This window comes from Staurois parvus, unplaced genomic scaffold, assembly GCF_062004578.1.
Source record: "Staurois parvus isolate SC_StPar_1 unplaced genomic scaffold, SC_StPar_1.0 ptg001545l, whole genome shotgun sequence".
Classification (NCBI taxonomy): Eukaryota; Metazoa; Chordata; class Amphibia; order Anura; family Ranidae; genus Staurois; species Staurois parvus.
In genome coordinates, this window is record NW_028319341.1 from 167,010 (window position 1) to 183,998 (window position 16,989).

The following is a 16,989-nucleotide window of genomic DNA, read 5'->3' on the forward strand; positions in this document are numbered from 1 at the left end:
ACCAACAATAGGGCATAATTATCCCCACTGACGCCAATGAAGGGGCAAAATTCTTTCCAATGACAGCAACGATGGGGCACAATCTCTCTCAATGACACCAATGATGGGGCCCAATGACCCCAATGATGGGGCACAATTCCTCCCAATGACACCAAAGATGAGGCCTTGGTTTTTCCCACTGCTGTCAGGACCTTTTCTACTCCAAGTGGCCCCAGTCCAGCCCCCCTAAAGTCTAAAGGACAGTAATCTGGCCCTTTTTTGGAAAGTTTGGAGACCGCTACGCTAGAGGAACCCTGGTTGAGAAAGGCTGCTCAGAGCATTAAGATGGATCACGGTTAACAGTTGAGTTTGTAAGATAATTTAGTTGTCAATTTATACTAGACTTTGCCAGTCAGCCAACTGTACTTAATTCATCATTATTTGTGTTCACGTTCTGTTCCATTGTCCAATACACTGTTTTCCCAGGTGACTACCTTCAAACAGTATTAACAGTAGCTGCAGCACATCTATTTAACTTGATTTTCACAAAAATAGTTTTAAAGTACAAATGATAAAAAATCCCCACCAGGTCCCATACCGTACACAGCTAGCTTTAAAATGCATACATCCAATAGGGTACATGCCTGGATAGCCCAGTGCTGAACTTTGCATACAGACCCTGGATCAGCCATAATCGGCTGTGCATACTCCATACGATTAACCTGATGTAGGTGTCAGCTGTTCTACACATGTGATGAACATGGCCATTTTCCTATAGCAGCCCCCAGTGCCTGCACACATTGCGAAGAACACTATTATTATTATTATACAGGATTTATATAGAGCCAACAGTTTGCTCAGTGCTTTACAATATAAAGGGAGACAATACAGCAACAATACAAATCAATACAAGAGGGAAAGGAGGGCCCTGCTCCTTGGAGCTTACAATCTAGAGCTAACATATATATTTGCCAGCACACCACAGGGTGAAAGTCCCTAAAGGAGGTAAAGACAGGTATAAAAACCTGAGAGGTGTTCCAGGTGTGATCACATGCCTGGCGAAGGGGTCCTGCGTGGCTCTGAAACTTTTCACATTTCTTTCTATGATGTGATCATTCTTCAATAAAAAAGCTTTTCCGATGACATTGATGATCCTTGGTGTGCTAGCAAATAACAGCTTTTCCATTGACATTGATGATCCTTGGTGTGCTAGCAAATAAAAGCTTTTCCATTGACATTGATGATCCTTGGTGTGCTAGCAAATAAAAGCTTTTCCATTGACATTGATGATCCTTGGTGTGCTAGCAAATAAAAGCTTTTCCAATGACAATGATAATCCTTGGTGTGCTAGCAAATAAAAGCTTTTTCAATGACATTGATGATCTATGGTGTGCTGGCAAATATGAATGTTGACTTATGATACTTTCAGTTTCCAGCTACTTTTCAGCCTGATCCAGGAACATGTGCTATGATAATATTAACATTATCTTGGAACACTAAAGCTAGGGCCATGGACATCATTCCTAATGCTAACTGTGATGAGGATGGCCATTCCCTCAACAAAGAATGTAACAATTGCTAAAATATGTACAGTACTGTATATATTATTGCTGTTTAACATATATGTATTGAACACTTTTTTACCATCAGCACAAATCTGCTTCATTCATTTTGTGCATTTCCTACTTTATATTACAGTAACTGAAGCACTATTTGTAATCTGCACACTTAGCAAAGCATGGCGGACACTTTTGCTCTCCAAAGCACCATCTGAAAACCTAAATACAAGCACATCCTCTGATTCCGCATCATACTGTTTTGTAACAGATTTGTGTGACCTCTTGATGAGATAGCAGCAGTGATATTTCTTTTTTATCTCCTTTTGTGTCAGATGTTTAGTAGCCTGTCCTCTTGTTTTTACACACAGTCATTTTAATATATAATCAGTTTTAAAGGCATATAACTGAGTGCTTCTCCATTGATCTCCTCATACTGTTTCATAATTGTCCTTCAGCAACCGTTTCCTACAGATAATAAACGTGACCACAAAACCAAGTAATGCGATGGTTAGGATAACCACAGCAATGGTTAATCCAGCAATCTTGCCTGGAAAAAAAAACACACACATTTTTAAATTAAACACCATACAAAAAATGACCATTAACAAACAATATACTTATTGTGAGGAAAATTGTTCAGCTAATTCAGATCCCTGAGCTCAATAATTTCCCCTATTCTAAGAAGTCTGTTAGCAACCATTTCAGATTTTTTTGCTCACAGCACCACCTGCTGGTGAATCTGAGATCACACATTCATTTCTTTGCATTAGTTAGGATTTACTTTTCTCTAAAAGGCTTCATGCTCACTGTGTTCTATTCATGCTTTTTTCTCCTACAGGAGTTTAGCAGCAGCAAGAGCGTAGTAAAAAAACGTGTTTTTGCATGTGTGTTTAGGCATGTTCCTGTGTCTGAAGTTAACTAATTCTACTGACCAGAATTCTGGCCATTGAAATGCATTAACAAGAAAATGTGCCTAAACACGCCTAGGGTTGAGCATTACCCCTGGGTCCAGGAGCGGACTGACAACTCATGAGGCCCCTGGGCAATAGGGGATCATGGGGTCTCTGTGTCCTTGCCCACACTCAAAGCACACCCAAAAAAAGCCTATAAAAGGTATCGGGGCATTTCATGGGGCCCCCTACTCGGGTAGTGCCCGAGTGCTCAAATGGTCAGTCCGCCCCTGCCTGGGTCACATATATGCGGGCGTGTGGGCCACATTTTGCACGGGCACGAGAGCCCATTCATTTGAATGGACTCCCGTGCCCCGTGACACGCAGGGAAGTCCCTGCACTTCTTCTGAAAATGCAGCCCGCACAAAAAACCTCGGTTCCCAGTACGTTTGCGTTTTCCAGTGTGGGCTGCGTGCCATTAGAACTAATGGAACCCGTCCGCGGGTCCGCATTCCTCTTTGCGGGTGGTGTGGCTGCACAGATTTTTGTGCGGATCCGCAGCCGCACCACCCACACATATGTGAACCTAGGGTTAATGTGTGTTTAGGCACTTTTGATAATTTTTTTATTTGCTCAAAAGCTCCTCTTCTGAATGCATATGTCATGTTTTTTTCTGCTTATAAATGGTCCTGCGTCAATACTCCTGTGTATGCATGGTTAACATGGAGGGGCAATTGGGGGAATAAAAAAAAGCTCAAATCGTCAGCGTTTTTAAGGTCAAGGTCAAGTTCCAAAAGGCAGTTTAGGTAAAAAGCAGGAAAAGAAATCCATGTAATCAGAGGTGAGGTTTAGTTTATAGACTGTTTTGGGCCAACTGTACATCCATCAATGGTTATAAAGTTTGAAATAGTAGACTGATGCTGACTACATACTATCAGTCCTAATCAGTGCATTTATTAGCTGTGATTATTTTAAAAATAATGCTGTTCATCTCTGCTGTCAGGTCAGCCAATTGTAAATGCAATCTATACTAAAAACATACAACACAGCTTTGCAACATGCTTGTGATCATGACCAATGTCAGAGTAGATCATATAGCTGTTATTATAGGATGGCTATAAGTGCTTTAATCTGCAGGAAATAACTTTTTTTTCCTCATTCCCTTTTAATGGAGCAAAGGAAACATTCCTTAGGTTAAGTAAACAATAACGGCAGTGAGCACATTTACATTTCTAGCTTGTCAAGGGTCAGTTGCAATCCAGCAGCAAAGTTATCGCTAATCATTACCTTAAAAATAACCTGACACAACCCCAAGGAATTCTAACGTGATGAAAAAGGTTACCTTCACATACACTAGAATACCAAAAGTATTAGGATGCCTGCCTTTACACGCACATGAACTTTAATGGCATCCCAGTCTTAGTCCGTGGGGTTCAATATTGAGTTGGCCCACCCTTTGCAGCTATGACAGCTCCAACTCTTCTGGGAAGGCTGTCACAAGGTTTAGGAGTGTGTCTATGGGAATGTTTGACCATTCTTCCAAAAGCAAATTTGTGAGGTCAGGCACTGATGTCGGACGACAAGGCCACAGTCTCCACTCTAATTCATCCCAAAGCTATTCTATCTGGTTGAGGTCAGGACTCTGTGCAGGCCAGTCAAGTTCCTCCACCACAAACTCGCTCATCCATGTCTTTATGGATCTTGCTTTGTACACTGGTGAGAAGTCATGTGGGAACAGGAAGGGGCCATCCCCAAACTATTCCCACAAAGTTGGGAGCATGAAATTATCCAAAATGTCTTGGTGTGCTTGACACCATTGCATGCGATGCTTTGCATTGCACACGGTGATGTAAGGCTTGGATGCAGCTGCTCGGCTATGGAAACCCATTCCATGAAGCTCTCTACATACTGTTGTGTTAATCTGAAAGCCACATGAAGTTTGGAGGTCTTTAGCTATTAACTCTGCAGACAGTTGCGACTTCTGCTCACTGTGAGCTTCAACATGCACTGGCCCCGCTCTGTCATTTTATGTGGCTTACCACTTCATGGCTGATGTTCCCAGTTGCTTCGACTTTGTTATAATACCACTAACAGTTGACCGTGCAATATTTCGTAGGAAGGAAATTTCACAGATGGACTTATTGCACAGGTGGCAACTTATCACGGTACCACGCTTGAATTCAGTGAGCTCCTGAGAGCCTTCTTTTGAAAATATTTGTAGAACCAGTCTGCATGCCTAGGTGTTTTACTTTATACACCTGTGGCCATGGAGGTGATTGGAACACCTGAATCAAATGATTTGGAGGGGTGTCCCAATAGTTTTGGCAATATAGTGTATCACCTATTGAAATGATCAGCAGACCCACTCATCCAGGCAGCTGAAGTGGAAATCCTGACCTTAAAAGTGTTTTAGCCTAATTCTTACCTTCTAAGCCTAAACATTGCTCCTTTTAGGTGATCAGTTGCTCGTCATTAGCTATCCATATCTCTAGATCTAATGACCATTTTAACATGTGGTTTTTCAAGGTAACCTCTGCTTTTTTTCCCACCATATGCTCAGTTTCAATCTTGTACAAAAGGGTTTATCTTTCTGCATTTGATTTTCATTTGTAGTGTGGCTTAAACCCAAGTTGCAAAAAATTTAATTCATAGTGTGGATGCTCAGTCTGAAGCTGTGTTTCCCCAAGTGTTTCTTTGGGCAAATCTATTATATGCTATGTGTATTCATTTTGCTTCAAAAGTTACTCAATCAAAGAGAAAAGCAGATGAAACATAGATCCTGCTCTTGCACCTTGCGTTAGCAGGGTAAAGGCTACAGAAATGCATATGCTGAGTTTGGAACAAAGGCATGTGTATGAGTAGCATGTTCAAAGGAAGATCAAACAATCTATACAAGCTCTTAGAAAAGTTTTGCCTTCAGTTATACTTTAATGTAAACCTGTTTCTTTAACCACTTCCTGCCCGTAGGGTGCCATATGACGTCTCGGGTTGAGGTGGTTATATCGGGATGATGAGCTAAGGCTGAGAGAAGTTGGGCAGCACTGTGAACCAATCAAAATCTGCATCTACTATTCCTCTGGAGCACGCAATGCTGTTTAACGCTGGAAACCTGCTGCCAGGTGGAGACAGCACAGCAAGCAGACCATTTACCTAAACAGCTTAATGTTTTTGCTTCATTATCCAATCACCAGAGTAGGCTTAGACAAGTGACCTTGCTGTATTACTTGACTGCATTGGAGAAAATTGGGGTCACCATTCTAGCTATGCTTTATGCCAGGGGGCTAGGATCACACAACTATGTAAACACACCTACAGTTCATTTGACAGGTAAAGCAGCTCACATACATTTCTTTTATCTGTGCATTAATGTCCAAATCCAAACACACTAACCCCCCTCCAAACATACTGCAAGATTAAATGCTAGGGAGGTGCAGAATTCCTTCTATGACTCCCTGCTCCAGCAGACTTTGGTGGTCCCCTCTTTTCCTTGAAGATCTGGTCTGTGGCTAGAACCTTGGCACCGCCACATACAGTGCAGGGCTATTAACTGTGTATTGTACATGGCGGAGGCAAGCATCTGACTGTGGCCAAGAGCAGCTTTCAGAGGGGGCTGTGGTTGGCTGGTAGTATGAATCAAGAAGCCTGCTGGAGCAGGGATTCAGGTATGTAATACAGCTTCTTTCAAAACCCCCTAAGTTTTATGAGCATTTAACCCTTGCAGTCTGGAGTGTTTTTCCCAACGTATTACACTTCTGTTAAAAAATGTAAGAAGATTGAGTATGGAAGGCATTTAATTTGGACACTTTTTTGTGTTAATAAATTATGTCAAAAGTCAAATTTGGATGTATCCTTAGACAATGTTACTGCTGAGCTGGTAAAAGTATTGTAAGCCCTGGTTCACACTGATGCAGTGCGGAATTCGCAGCGTTTTCAGTCCGAATTCCGCACTGCATCAGAATCGCACCCGATTTATGCGAATCGCTGCAGGTGTGTATGTTAACAACACCCCAAAAGTCGTTCGCAAAACGCGGTGCGATGTGCAGAATCGGATCGCATAGGTGTGAATACTCATGCGATCCAATTCTAGTGTGGGCCAAAATAAGGGTCCTGAACGTTTCTGGTGCAGGTGCGGTGTGATTAGAGCCATACAAAATGTATGGCTCCAATCGCACCGTACACAGATCGCATGTGATTTGCACAGGAATGCGGTGCAGTTCCTGTGCGAATCACATGCGATATACCGCAACGCATATATGTGAACCAGGCTTAATGTTTAAAAAGAGAGAGCTCTTCTTCCCTCTCTCACTTTCTCCTTTCTTCTTACATGTCTATCTAGCTATTTACCTAACCCAGTCCTAAAACTGATTATCATAATTCTATGCAACAAACAAAAGTAATTTATAATGATTAATATAAGCAAGTTTTGGTGTGCCTTTTAAACCAGAAAAAATAGGAAAAGGTGTAAAGCCTATAATTACTTATTATAATACATGTGATAGTTATGTAGAACTACCCCCTTAGGGATTGCTGATGAATTTGGGTCCCCTAGAGTCCCACACAGCAAGTCATTAAAAAAAATGACAGCAACATTAAAGGAACTACAGGAATATCTGGCAAGTACTGGCTGTGTGGTACATGTGACAACAATCTCCCATATTCTTCATATCAAATATAAATAAACACTCCACAGCGCAAAAAATATAAATGTGTAAAAAGTTCAAACAAAAGTCCCAAATTTAAGAATGTACTCCAATTCCAGAAATAGTGCTCAACAAAATCTTCAAAAAAAGTGCTCACACCATCAGTGATTGACAATCCAATACCCGCTCACCAGATGAAGTGGGCTCTTTGCTGATATGGCTAAATAGTCAAACAAGCTCTAAAGACGGGGTGTATCCTCCCCAGATACATCTGCACTTGATATCCTCCATAAATGATTTCCACATTTAGATGGCAATGAAAAACAAATAAAGAACACAAATAGTGCAATACTCTATAAAACTCTTTATTCCTAAAAAATGCTGCCCTTAATGCACTCACATGATATAAATTGTGTTCATGCTTCTATAATAAGCTGAGAGGCTCATATTTATGACACAAATCCATATAAATTCCTCCTTTGCAGAAGTGGACTGGCAGTAGGTAGTATGAAATTACAATCTCCCCTAAATGAAAGCAGGAAGTCACTCCAGAGCACCGCAAACCAACGTGCGCTCCACTCACTGGATGTGATGCCACTACGCATCCAACGGAACCGGAAAGACCAAGGTCTTGAATAATGCCCTGGAGGAGGGGCAAAACACGTCGACGCATTTCCGGTTCCAGTGGATGCGTAGTGACGTCATGTCCGGTGAGTGGAGCGCACGTTGGTTTGCGGCGCTCTGGAGTGACTTCCTGCTTTCATTAAGAGGAGATTTTAATTTCATACTACCTACTGCTAGTCCAATTCTGCAAAGGAGGAGTTTATATGGATTTGTGTCATAAATATGAGCCTCTCAGCTTATTATAGAAGCATGAACACAATTTATATCATGTGAGTGCATTAAGGACAGCATTTTTTAGGAATAAAGAGTTTTATATAGTATTGCACTATTTGTGTTCTTTATTTGTTTTTCCTTGCCATTTAAATGTGGGAATTGCTTTTGGAGGATATCAAGTGCAGATGTATCTGGGGAGGAGCTCTTAAGAGCTTGTTTGACTCTTTAGCCATACCATCAAAGAGTCCACTTCATCTGGTGAGTGGGGATTGGATTGTCAGTCACTGATGGTGTGAGCACTTTTTTGAAGATTCTGTTGGGCACTATTTCTGGATTTGGAGCACATTCTTATATTTGGGACTTTTGTTTGGACTTTTTACACATTTATATTTTTTGCGTTGTGGAGTGTTTATTTATATTTGATTCTTTTTTTCCTTTCATGAGCAGCAGCATTTACATTTGGATTATATATATATATGTTTTTTTCTTTGGCGCAGGTTTTACTTTATATATATTCTTCATATGTCTGGGAGTGGCAAGACGGAAGCCTTTTCTTATGAAGAAAAAGATTTCAGTTTGTTTTTCAATTGAGTTGTACAGTTTATAGGTTACATTAAAGGTGGAAAAAGTTATGAAATTATTTATCTTTGTCTCATTTTTTTACATCCCAGAAAACTGACATTTAAACAGGGGTGTGTAGACTTTTTATATCCACTATACACCGGTTAGGCAGGATAGGTAGGAGAGAGGAAGGTATATTTTTAAGACTAGTTAGTGTTAGGCTGGAATTGTACTTTAAGATGGTCATAGTATGTATATGTTTGGCGAAAAAAAATTAGTTTAATGAAAATTTGAACAATGAGAAGGAAAACATATTGTCAAACAATTGCATAATAAAGAGTTCCATCCTTTCAGTAAAAAAGTAAAGGTAACATTTGACACCTTGGTTAAATAATTGTAACCATACCTGAGCTATTATCCTCATCTTTAAATCCACATTCTTTTCTCCAATCTTGGGCAATGATTGAGGATGTCAGGGCAGTAAAACGCTCCAAACTACAAGACTGGGAACATTCTGGTAAAGCAACTGGGTACGGCTCAACTGAAGAATCATTCCTATAGTACATCTCAATAGTATATTTCCTATTATTTGAATATATAATGGTTAAACATTTTTTATCATGTTATGCAAACTACATGTATAATTTCTTAAATATAGATCAATAAACAGTAAATATATGATACTTTCAAAAATGTTTTAGGTAGTGTGTGTTGGATTTAAAAGAGATTTAAAGTCACAGAATACACTTTTATTTTATAACATCAGCATTTTAATAGCAATACAAATGATAGTTAATATTGACAATCCAACATACGCTTACTTGAAAAATATCCCTTCCTGTTGTGAGTGCTGCCTGCCTCTTGGCCATCTCTTTCCACAACATCCTGAATTCCTTGCATGCTTTGCAGCTTCTCCTCTGCTGTTTACATTTAATTTCTAAGGACTACATATCCCATGGTAACTTGCTGCCTGAAAGCAGTGAACCCTGTACTGACTTTACCTCCTGAAACTCCTCCTCTCAGCACCTCTGTAGTTCAGAAGGCAGGTACTGGGAAATGTATGACACATCAGTGCCTACTCATAAGGCACAGTGAATATGTGTCACAGAATTCAAGGATGTAAATGCTGAAGTATCTTCACAAAGCAAGATTGTTCAGATTAATAGGAATAGGCTAGATATTATTGAATTTCAGTATAGAAATCAATATATGATGTTACATTTTGACCAAAGATATGTTTTAAATGGTTTAAGGTATGCACAGAACAGAATGGTATGGTTGAGTCAAAACCAAGTGTTAGAAGCATTTGTTTTCTATGGAAAGCAATAAAATTCCAGCTAACATTATACAGCAGGTATTGTAATGAGGGAAATCATTTGCTTGGTTAGCATGAGCAGCAGGGATGTACAGTGGGGCAAAAAAGTATTTAGTCAGCCACCAATTGTGCAAGTTCTCACACTTAAAAAGATGAGAGAGGCCTGTAATTGGCTGCTTGCCTATTGCAGATTCAGTTTTCCCAGCAGGTCTACAATTTTGTTTCTGGTGTCCTTCGACAGCTCTTTTGTCTTCACCATAGTGGAGTTTGGAGTGTGACTGTTTGAGGTTGTGGACAGGTGTCTTTTATACTGATAACAAGTTCAAACAGGTGCCATTGATACAGGTAATGAGTGCAGGACAGAGGAGCCTCTTAAAGAAGAAGGTACAGGTCTGTGAGATTCAGAAATCTTGCTTCTTTGTTGGTGACCAAATACTTATTTTCCACCATAATTTGCAAACAAATTCTTTCCAAATCAGCCAATGTGATTGTCTGGATTTTTTTACTCATTTTGTCTCTCATAGTTGAGGTCTACCTATGATGCCAATTACAGGCCTCTCTCATCTTTTTAAGTGGGAGAACTTGCACAATTGGTGGCTGACTAAATACTTTTTTGCCCCACTGTATTGAGTTATTAGGCTGAAGCAAAAGAAGGAGGAAAACTTGCATATAGCCTCCAATCAGATTTAAGGCCTGCATCAAAGGCCTGAGGACCTGTGTTGATGGCATCAGCTTGATATCTGTTTCATTTGCTTTTAACATCATTCAGAATTAATTCACAGGTGCGTTTGCTCTACTCTGACCTGTAGGCTTTGCATTCCCCTACACTTGTATAGGAATGCAAAACCCACCTAACATGAACAACAGCACATCAAAACAGTCTCTAACACTACTATTGCATGTCCTAGGTTTCATCACCTAATTTTGCCCATAGTCTACAGAATAAGATATCAGGCTTTGTTTTCAATGGTGGGCTCAGCCTCCTAACTGCTGTGTCTCCAAACAGGAAGTTAAGGGAAATATTCCAAAGAGGTCACAGACAACAAAAAAGTATTTTAGCCATTCTCTGCTTGATCCAAAACCAAAATAAAAGTCCTGACTAGAAATACAGTTTAGTGGAAGTTGAGAAACCTGAGACAATGACCTAAGCAGCTTCAGTGTTTTTGCTATCAATTAATTGTTCCACAGTGCCTGTAGCTACAGAGGTGAGCAAGGGACTTATTTTAAAGGTTATATACTCTTTCCTAGGATTATGTGAATATTTAAATGTCCCTAGCCTTGGCACAAGTCTATTAGAACCAATAACAACCAAATCCCAAGCTATCCTTTAATTTCAAAGTAAAATTTTTTGCAGCCAATATACAGTCTAATCTGGTCTATTTTTGTTGGATCAAGAGATGATCCAATATCAATAAGGCAACATAAAGCAACCCCAAATAAGCAATTCTCATGAATGTGATTCAGGAGATTAGGAAACCCCACCAGATTGTTTTCCTTGATGCTGCAATTTTCTGCACCCAGGTCATCCTGCCTACTCCTTTGCCCTACATAAAATTGTTCATGTGACTAGAGCACTCCTGTTTAATGGCCCAGAAGACATTCCCAGACAGTTAGATTGTGCATGTCCACTAATGTGTGTGGTGTAAATCTAGGATTGAAGGAGGCACTCTCAGTGTCTGCCATCATTTGTAAATTCACAGTATGCAGGAAAAAGTTCTCTCCTTGCCTACTTTGTATTGAGCAGGATTACCCAAGAAACTTGTATAAGCATTTCATGCATAGACTGCAAGGCTTTTGTTAATAGCTAATCAATAGCTTACACCATGAAGGTGATCTGCGGACTATCACTAACAGTTAGTGAAGCAGAAGTTGGCCATACATTGGTCGATTTTCGAACAAGTGATTATGTGATAAGTCTCATTGTATTTAGGGTGTAACATGTAACATGTTAAGCATCTATCACCTTGCGCCCGATTTGCCCCTCTTTCTGACAGTGAGCAAGGGACCTTCTCCCCTCAGCTGCTGTCATAATTTAAAAGCAGCACGGCCACAAAGGTCTCCGCCCACACGGCTGCGTCATTCATTCACAGAGTTATGTGAATGAATAGACTATAAGTACTGTCAGCCATTGCGGCTGATGGCTTGCAGTTCCCAATGAACTGCAAGAGCGCTGGTGAGTGCTCTCATAGTTCATTGAGCTTTCTGGACTTCAGTAACTACCTACTCGTATCTAAGGTACGGACAGACAGTGTATTGGCAATCTGCAAGAACCTGACATTGCACCTATGATCTGCTAATCACAGGTGCAATGCTCCATAGGCTCCTAGGGAAAAAAATAATAAATGCACATTTTTTTACCTGCAAAAAAAATTTGCATTTATAATTTTTTTTATGGTGAACTTATCCTTTAAGTGATTTTGGAGTGAACTGGTATGACCATCTGTGTGCTATAAGAACTAGCATACAGTATACATGCAATATGAAAACTTCCTTTTTCATTAATAAATGCTTATATGTAAAATAAATATGAAATGGGATCACAAAAGTTGAAACTATAATCCTGCAAATATCAATTGTTTAGATACTTACTCATTGCCAACCTGGTAAATCTCAAAAAAATGACAAGAGGCATAAGGGGGGAGCTTTCCATTGGAGACATTTAGTGCTGTTTGCAGAGCAGCTATAGTTGTATCATGCTGAAAGAGATAAACAGATCACACCAACTGTTACAGATCAGGTTTATCTAGTATGATAAATGGTCTTCCACATAATCGATATACATAAATTTGCTGTTTATTAGCTAATTTCTGAAGACATTGGAGGGAATTCACAAACAGAAATACTTATGTTTTGGTCCGCTAATACTGGCACATTTTATATGTACCAAAAAAACAGTGTTATGAGACAAGTGGTGGTTTTGCACATGCCAAATCATGATTAAAGTTCTATCAATGTACAGTCATGTGCATCAAATTAATAAAGAACTTGCACCAATGTTCTAATTTAAAAAAAATTATGTATGAATGTGACTTAGGGACCTTAGATTGTAAGCTCCCCTTGTCACCAGAGAAAATAAGTGCAGAGATCTGTAGGGGATAGTGGTGAGCTCAGGCATATTCAGATCTTATTCCGAACTAAGCCTGCCAAGAAGCTATCACTGCACTGGGCCAATCAAGGGAGATTAGAACATTCATTGCCCTGCAGCCGAATGTATACATGTGACTGCAGGGTGGGAAATGCCCCAGCTGCAGCTGATTGGCCCAGGTACGGTGACAGCTTCCTATATACAGCGAGGAACAGAAGTATTTGAACACCCTGCGATTTTGCAACTTCTCCCACTTAGAAATCATGGAGGGGTCTGAAATTCACATTGTAGGTGCATACCCACTCTGAGAGACAGAATTAAAAAATAAATTCAGGAAATCACATTGTATGATTTTTAAAGAATTTATTTGTCTTGCACTGCTGAACATAAGTATTTGAACACCTGAGAAAATCAGTGTTAATATTTGGTACAGAAGCCTTTGTTTGCAATTACAGAGGTCAAACGATTCCTGTAGTTCTTGACCAGGTTTGCACACACTGCAACAGGGATTTTGGCCCACTCCTCCACACAGATCTCCTCTAGATCTGTCAGGTTTCGGGACTGTCACTGAAAAACACAGAGTTTCAGCTCCCTCCAAAGATGTTCTATTGGATTTAGGTCTGGAGACTGGCTAGGCCACTCCAGAACCTTGATATGCTTCTTATGGAGCCACTCCTTGGTTATCCTGGCTGTGTGCTTCAAGTCGTTGTCATGTTGGAAGACCCAGCCATGACCCATCTTCAATGCTCTGACTGGGGGAAGGAGGTTGTTGCTCAAAATCTCACAATAAATGGCCCCATTCATCCTCTCCTTAATACTGTGCAGTCGTCCTGTCCCCTTCGCAGAAAAGCACCCCCAAAGAATGATGTTACCACCCCCATGCTTCACAGTAGGGATGGTGTTCTTGGGATGCAACTCATCCTTTTTCCTCCAAACACGACGAGTGAAGTTTAGACCAAAAAGTTCTACTTTGGTCTCATCTGACCACATGACTTTCTCCCATGCCTCCTCTGGATCATCCAGATGGTCCCTGGCAAACTTCAGACGGGCCTGGACATGTGATGACTTGAGCAGGGGAACCTTCCGTGCAATGCATGATTTGAAACCATGACGGCGTAGTGTTCTACCAACAGTGACCTTTGAAACTGTGGTCCCAGCTCTCTTCATGTCATTGACCAGCTCCTCCCTTGTAGTTCTGGGCTGATTCCTCACCTTTCTTATCATCAGTGATACCCAACGAGGTGAGATCTTGCATGGAGCCCCAGTCCGAGGGAGACTGACAGTCGTCTTTAGCCTCTTCCATTTTCTAACAATTCCTCCAACAGTTGATCTATTTTCACCAAGCTGCTTTGCAATTGCCACGTAGCCCTTTCCAGCCTTGTGGAGGTCCACAATTTTGTCTCTGGTGTCTTTTGACAGCTCTTTGGTCTTGCCCATGGTAGTAGTTGGCGTCTGACTGACTGTGGGGTGGACAGGTGTCTTTAAGAGCTCACACAGGTGCTACTAAGTTAGATTAATGAGTGGAGTAGAGGTGGACTTTTTAAAGGCACAGTAACAGGTCTTTGAGAGACAGAGTTCTTGCTGTTTCTTAGGTGTTCAAATACTTATGTTCAGCAGTGCAGACAAATAAATTCTTTAAAAATCATACAATGTGATTTCCTGAATTTTTTTTTAAATTCTGTCTCTCAGAGTGGGAATGCACCTACAATGTGAATTTCAGACCCCTCCATGATTTCTAAGTGGGAGAACTTGCAAAATCGCAGGGTGTTCAAATACTTCTGTTCCTCACTGTATATACACACAGTATACACACACACATATATATTAATTATAGGGTGCATAAAGATTATCATCAACCAATGTCCAAATCTAAATTAGAGGTCTATTTCTAATGTGTTATATTTTCTCACATAAAAGACCCTTTTAGAAATAATGAAGAAATACTGCCAGGAAAGTCAAATACATACCGCAGAGTACATTATCATCTTTTGTTTGCTGGGTGGTGTGAGAGCTTGTGTGATATTTTCTATAATGGCTTTCACAAGAACACCTGAAAAGAAGATGAAATGCTTTCAATTAATTGCAAAACGTCAAAGAACACCAGGTAAGCAATTTTTGGCTTAAACACCATCCCCTTATTCACTGGTAATACAATATAAATTTGGTGGTTTACTTCTTGGCTACGTGAGTTCTCACACTAGTTGTCAATTGTTTAGCTAGCTTGCCTTTGAAAAGTTACATGAGGCATATACAGTGTATAATGCAGTAAGTCTGACATTTACCAAAAATTCCCCACAGGTAAATCTTCCAGTTGCATGTATTTTAAATGACGGTGATTGATTCACCAACAGTGAATGCTTTGGTAAAGTCATATTCACTGCTTTACAAACATGCACTTGGTGTTTATAGGGTGTTCTTACTACTAGATACGTATGTCGTTTTAATCAGTGGAACAAGCATCCAAAGTGTATTTAAAGAAAGCTCTAGGTAAGGTAAGCATGGTAATTTTCTTCAGTTTATGCTGTCTGTGTCTCATTGGGGAGATTTTTTAGACTTTCTGTCCTGGGGATATATTCTTTCTCAGGCTCAGTTCACACTAGTGCAGGTGGAAGCTGCTGCGGGCCCTACACTTCATCCTGCAGCTGCAACCACCCGCACACAAAATGTGGGACCCGTGGGAGGGTGCCATTATTCTTAATGGCACGCCACCCGTGCTGGAAATCACACCCTGCTGCAACCTCTGGAAAGGTGCAGGGACCTTCTCCCTGCTCTTTGCGAGACAGGGCAGCCCATTCAAATGAATGGGCTGCTGTGCCACGGCCAAATGGCACTAATGTGAACCGAAGGTTGAGTAAGAGCACAGTCCTCGCTGGTAAAGATATCCCCATTGAGTGTTTCCATTTCTAGTTTCCTTAAAACACATGCAGTACAGTACCTGACACTCTACAATATTTTGACTTTCCCACCTTCTCTGGTACAAGTGGAATTCCAGTTTGAGTCTAACTACTTTTAACATTGTCCTCTCCCCCCTCCTAACATCTATTGCTTACTAACTTGGTTATGAAAGATGTATATACTTACCTATTTCCTACTCGCTTCCATCCGGTCACTTGATCTCCACAGTGATGGTCAGCGGCAGGTTCAGGGGAGAGAAGAGAGTGCTCTGATAAAGTCTAGAAAAATCTGGAGTGGTGACATCCCCCATAGACTTCAAGGCCCATTTGATATCATTGCTCCCTTCTCTCCCCTGAAGCCACGCTGACTGGCACAGGGAAATTGAATAACCTGAGCAGACCAGAGCAGACTGAAAATAGGTAAACAGGTCAGTTAGCATAGGTGTTAAGAAGGGGGATGGGGCAGTTTTAAGAGTAGTTAGGGTTAGTCTGGACTTCTACTTTAAGTTGGTTGATATCATTGATTATACAAAACAGACTGAGAAAAATCCTGTTGCATTATGAAGGCAGAGCATATGAGGAGAGAATACCAGCTATTTAATTGCAGCACCCTCCTATATGTTGCTAGGTTGTTAGGTTAATTTAGTTTTTGGCTCCTCTGTAATGAGTTGAGCATTGCTGACTGATTCTGGTTTTCACAGGCTGCAGGTTTTATTGCTCTTCTCTACTTTCTAGAAAACTGTAGGTTGTTCTGGAACATAGGTGTGGTGCAAGGCAAATGGGCAACATGAATATTTATATGGTTTAAAAAAAATCCCTGGGAGATATGGCCCAGATGATGACTGGGAAGGTGTATAAATAGTCTGAATTTCTTAACAGCAGTGTCTTCCTGCCAAGGGATTCCACCTGTTCAGATGGGGGTGAATACCCCTCACCTCAAGCCACTGAGGTCCCAGCTAGTTTGTGAAAGACTGTTGGCCAAGCCTGGGCTTTGTAGATTCTCTTCTATTCATACTATCAGCCTCTTTAGAGTTATCGTAGGAGAACTGTTCTTTAACCTAGAAGTCAAGTAGTTCCTTTCCTGAGTGATACATATCTCTGACCTCTCCTAATCTCTCACACACAGATTTTGTTCTGAGTTAGGCAAAGGCTATCTGTTCCTGAAGTACAGTTATAGTAAGTGTGTCCTCCTGTTTTGTGCATAGTTCTGGAGTATCCCATACAATTCC

At 40.6% G+C, this 16,989-nt stretch overlaps 1 protein-coding gene across 1 annotated transcript in view; it reads right to left on the reverse strand.

Annotated features, from left to right (window-relative positions):
* Positions 1-496: 496 nt before the first annotated feature.
* The window catches only part of LOC149435313 (prostatic acid phosphatase-like), a 65,432-nt gene continuing 48,939 nt past the window's right edge, over positions 497-16,989 (reverse strand). Inside the window, exons 8-11 of the mRNA XM_089662799.1 lie at positions 14,834-14,916; positions 12,371-12,477; positions 8,873-9,048; positions 497-2,085 (exon numbers count right to left, since the gene is read on the reverse strand). Of these exons, the coding sequence (XP_089518925.1) occupies positions 1,967-2,085; positions 8,873-9,048; positions 12,371-12,477; positions 14,834-14,916 (485 nt within the window). The 3' untranslated portion in view covers positions 497-1,966. The remainder of the gene's footprint in view (positions 2,086-8,872; positions 9,049-12,370; positions 12,478-14,833; positions 14,917-16,989) is intronic.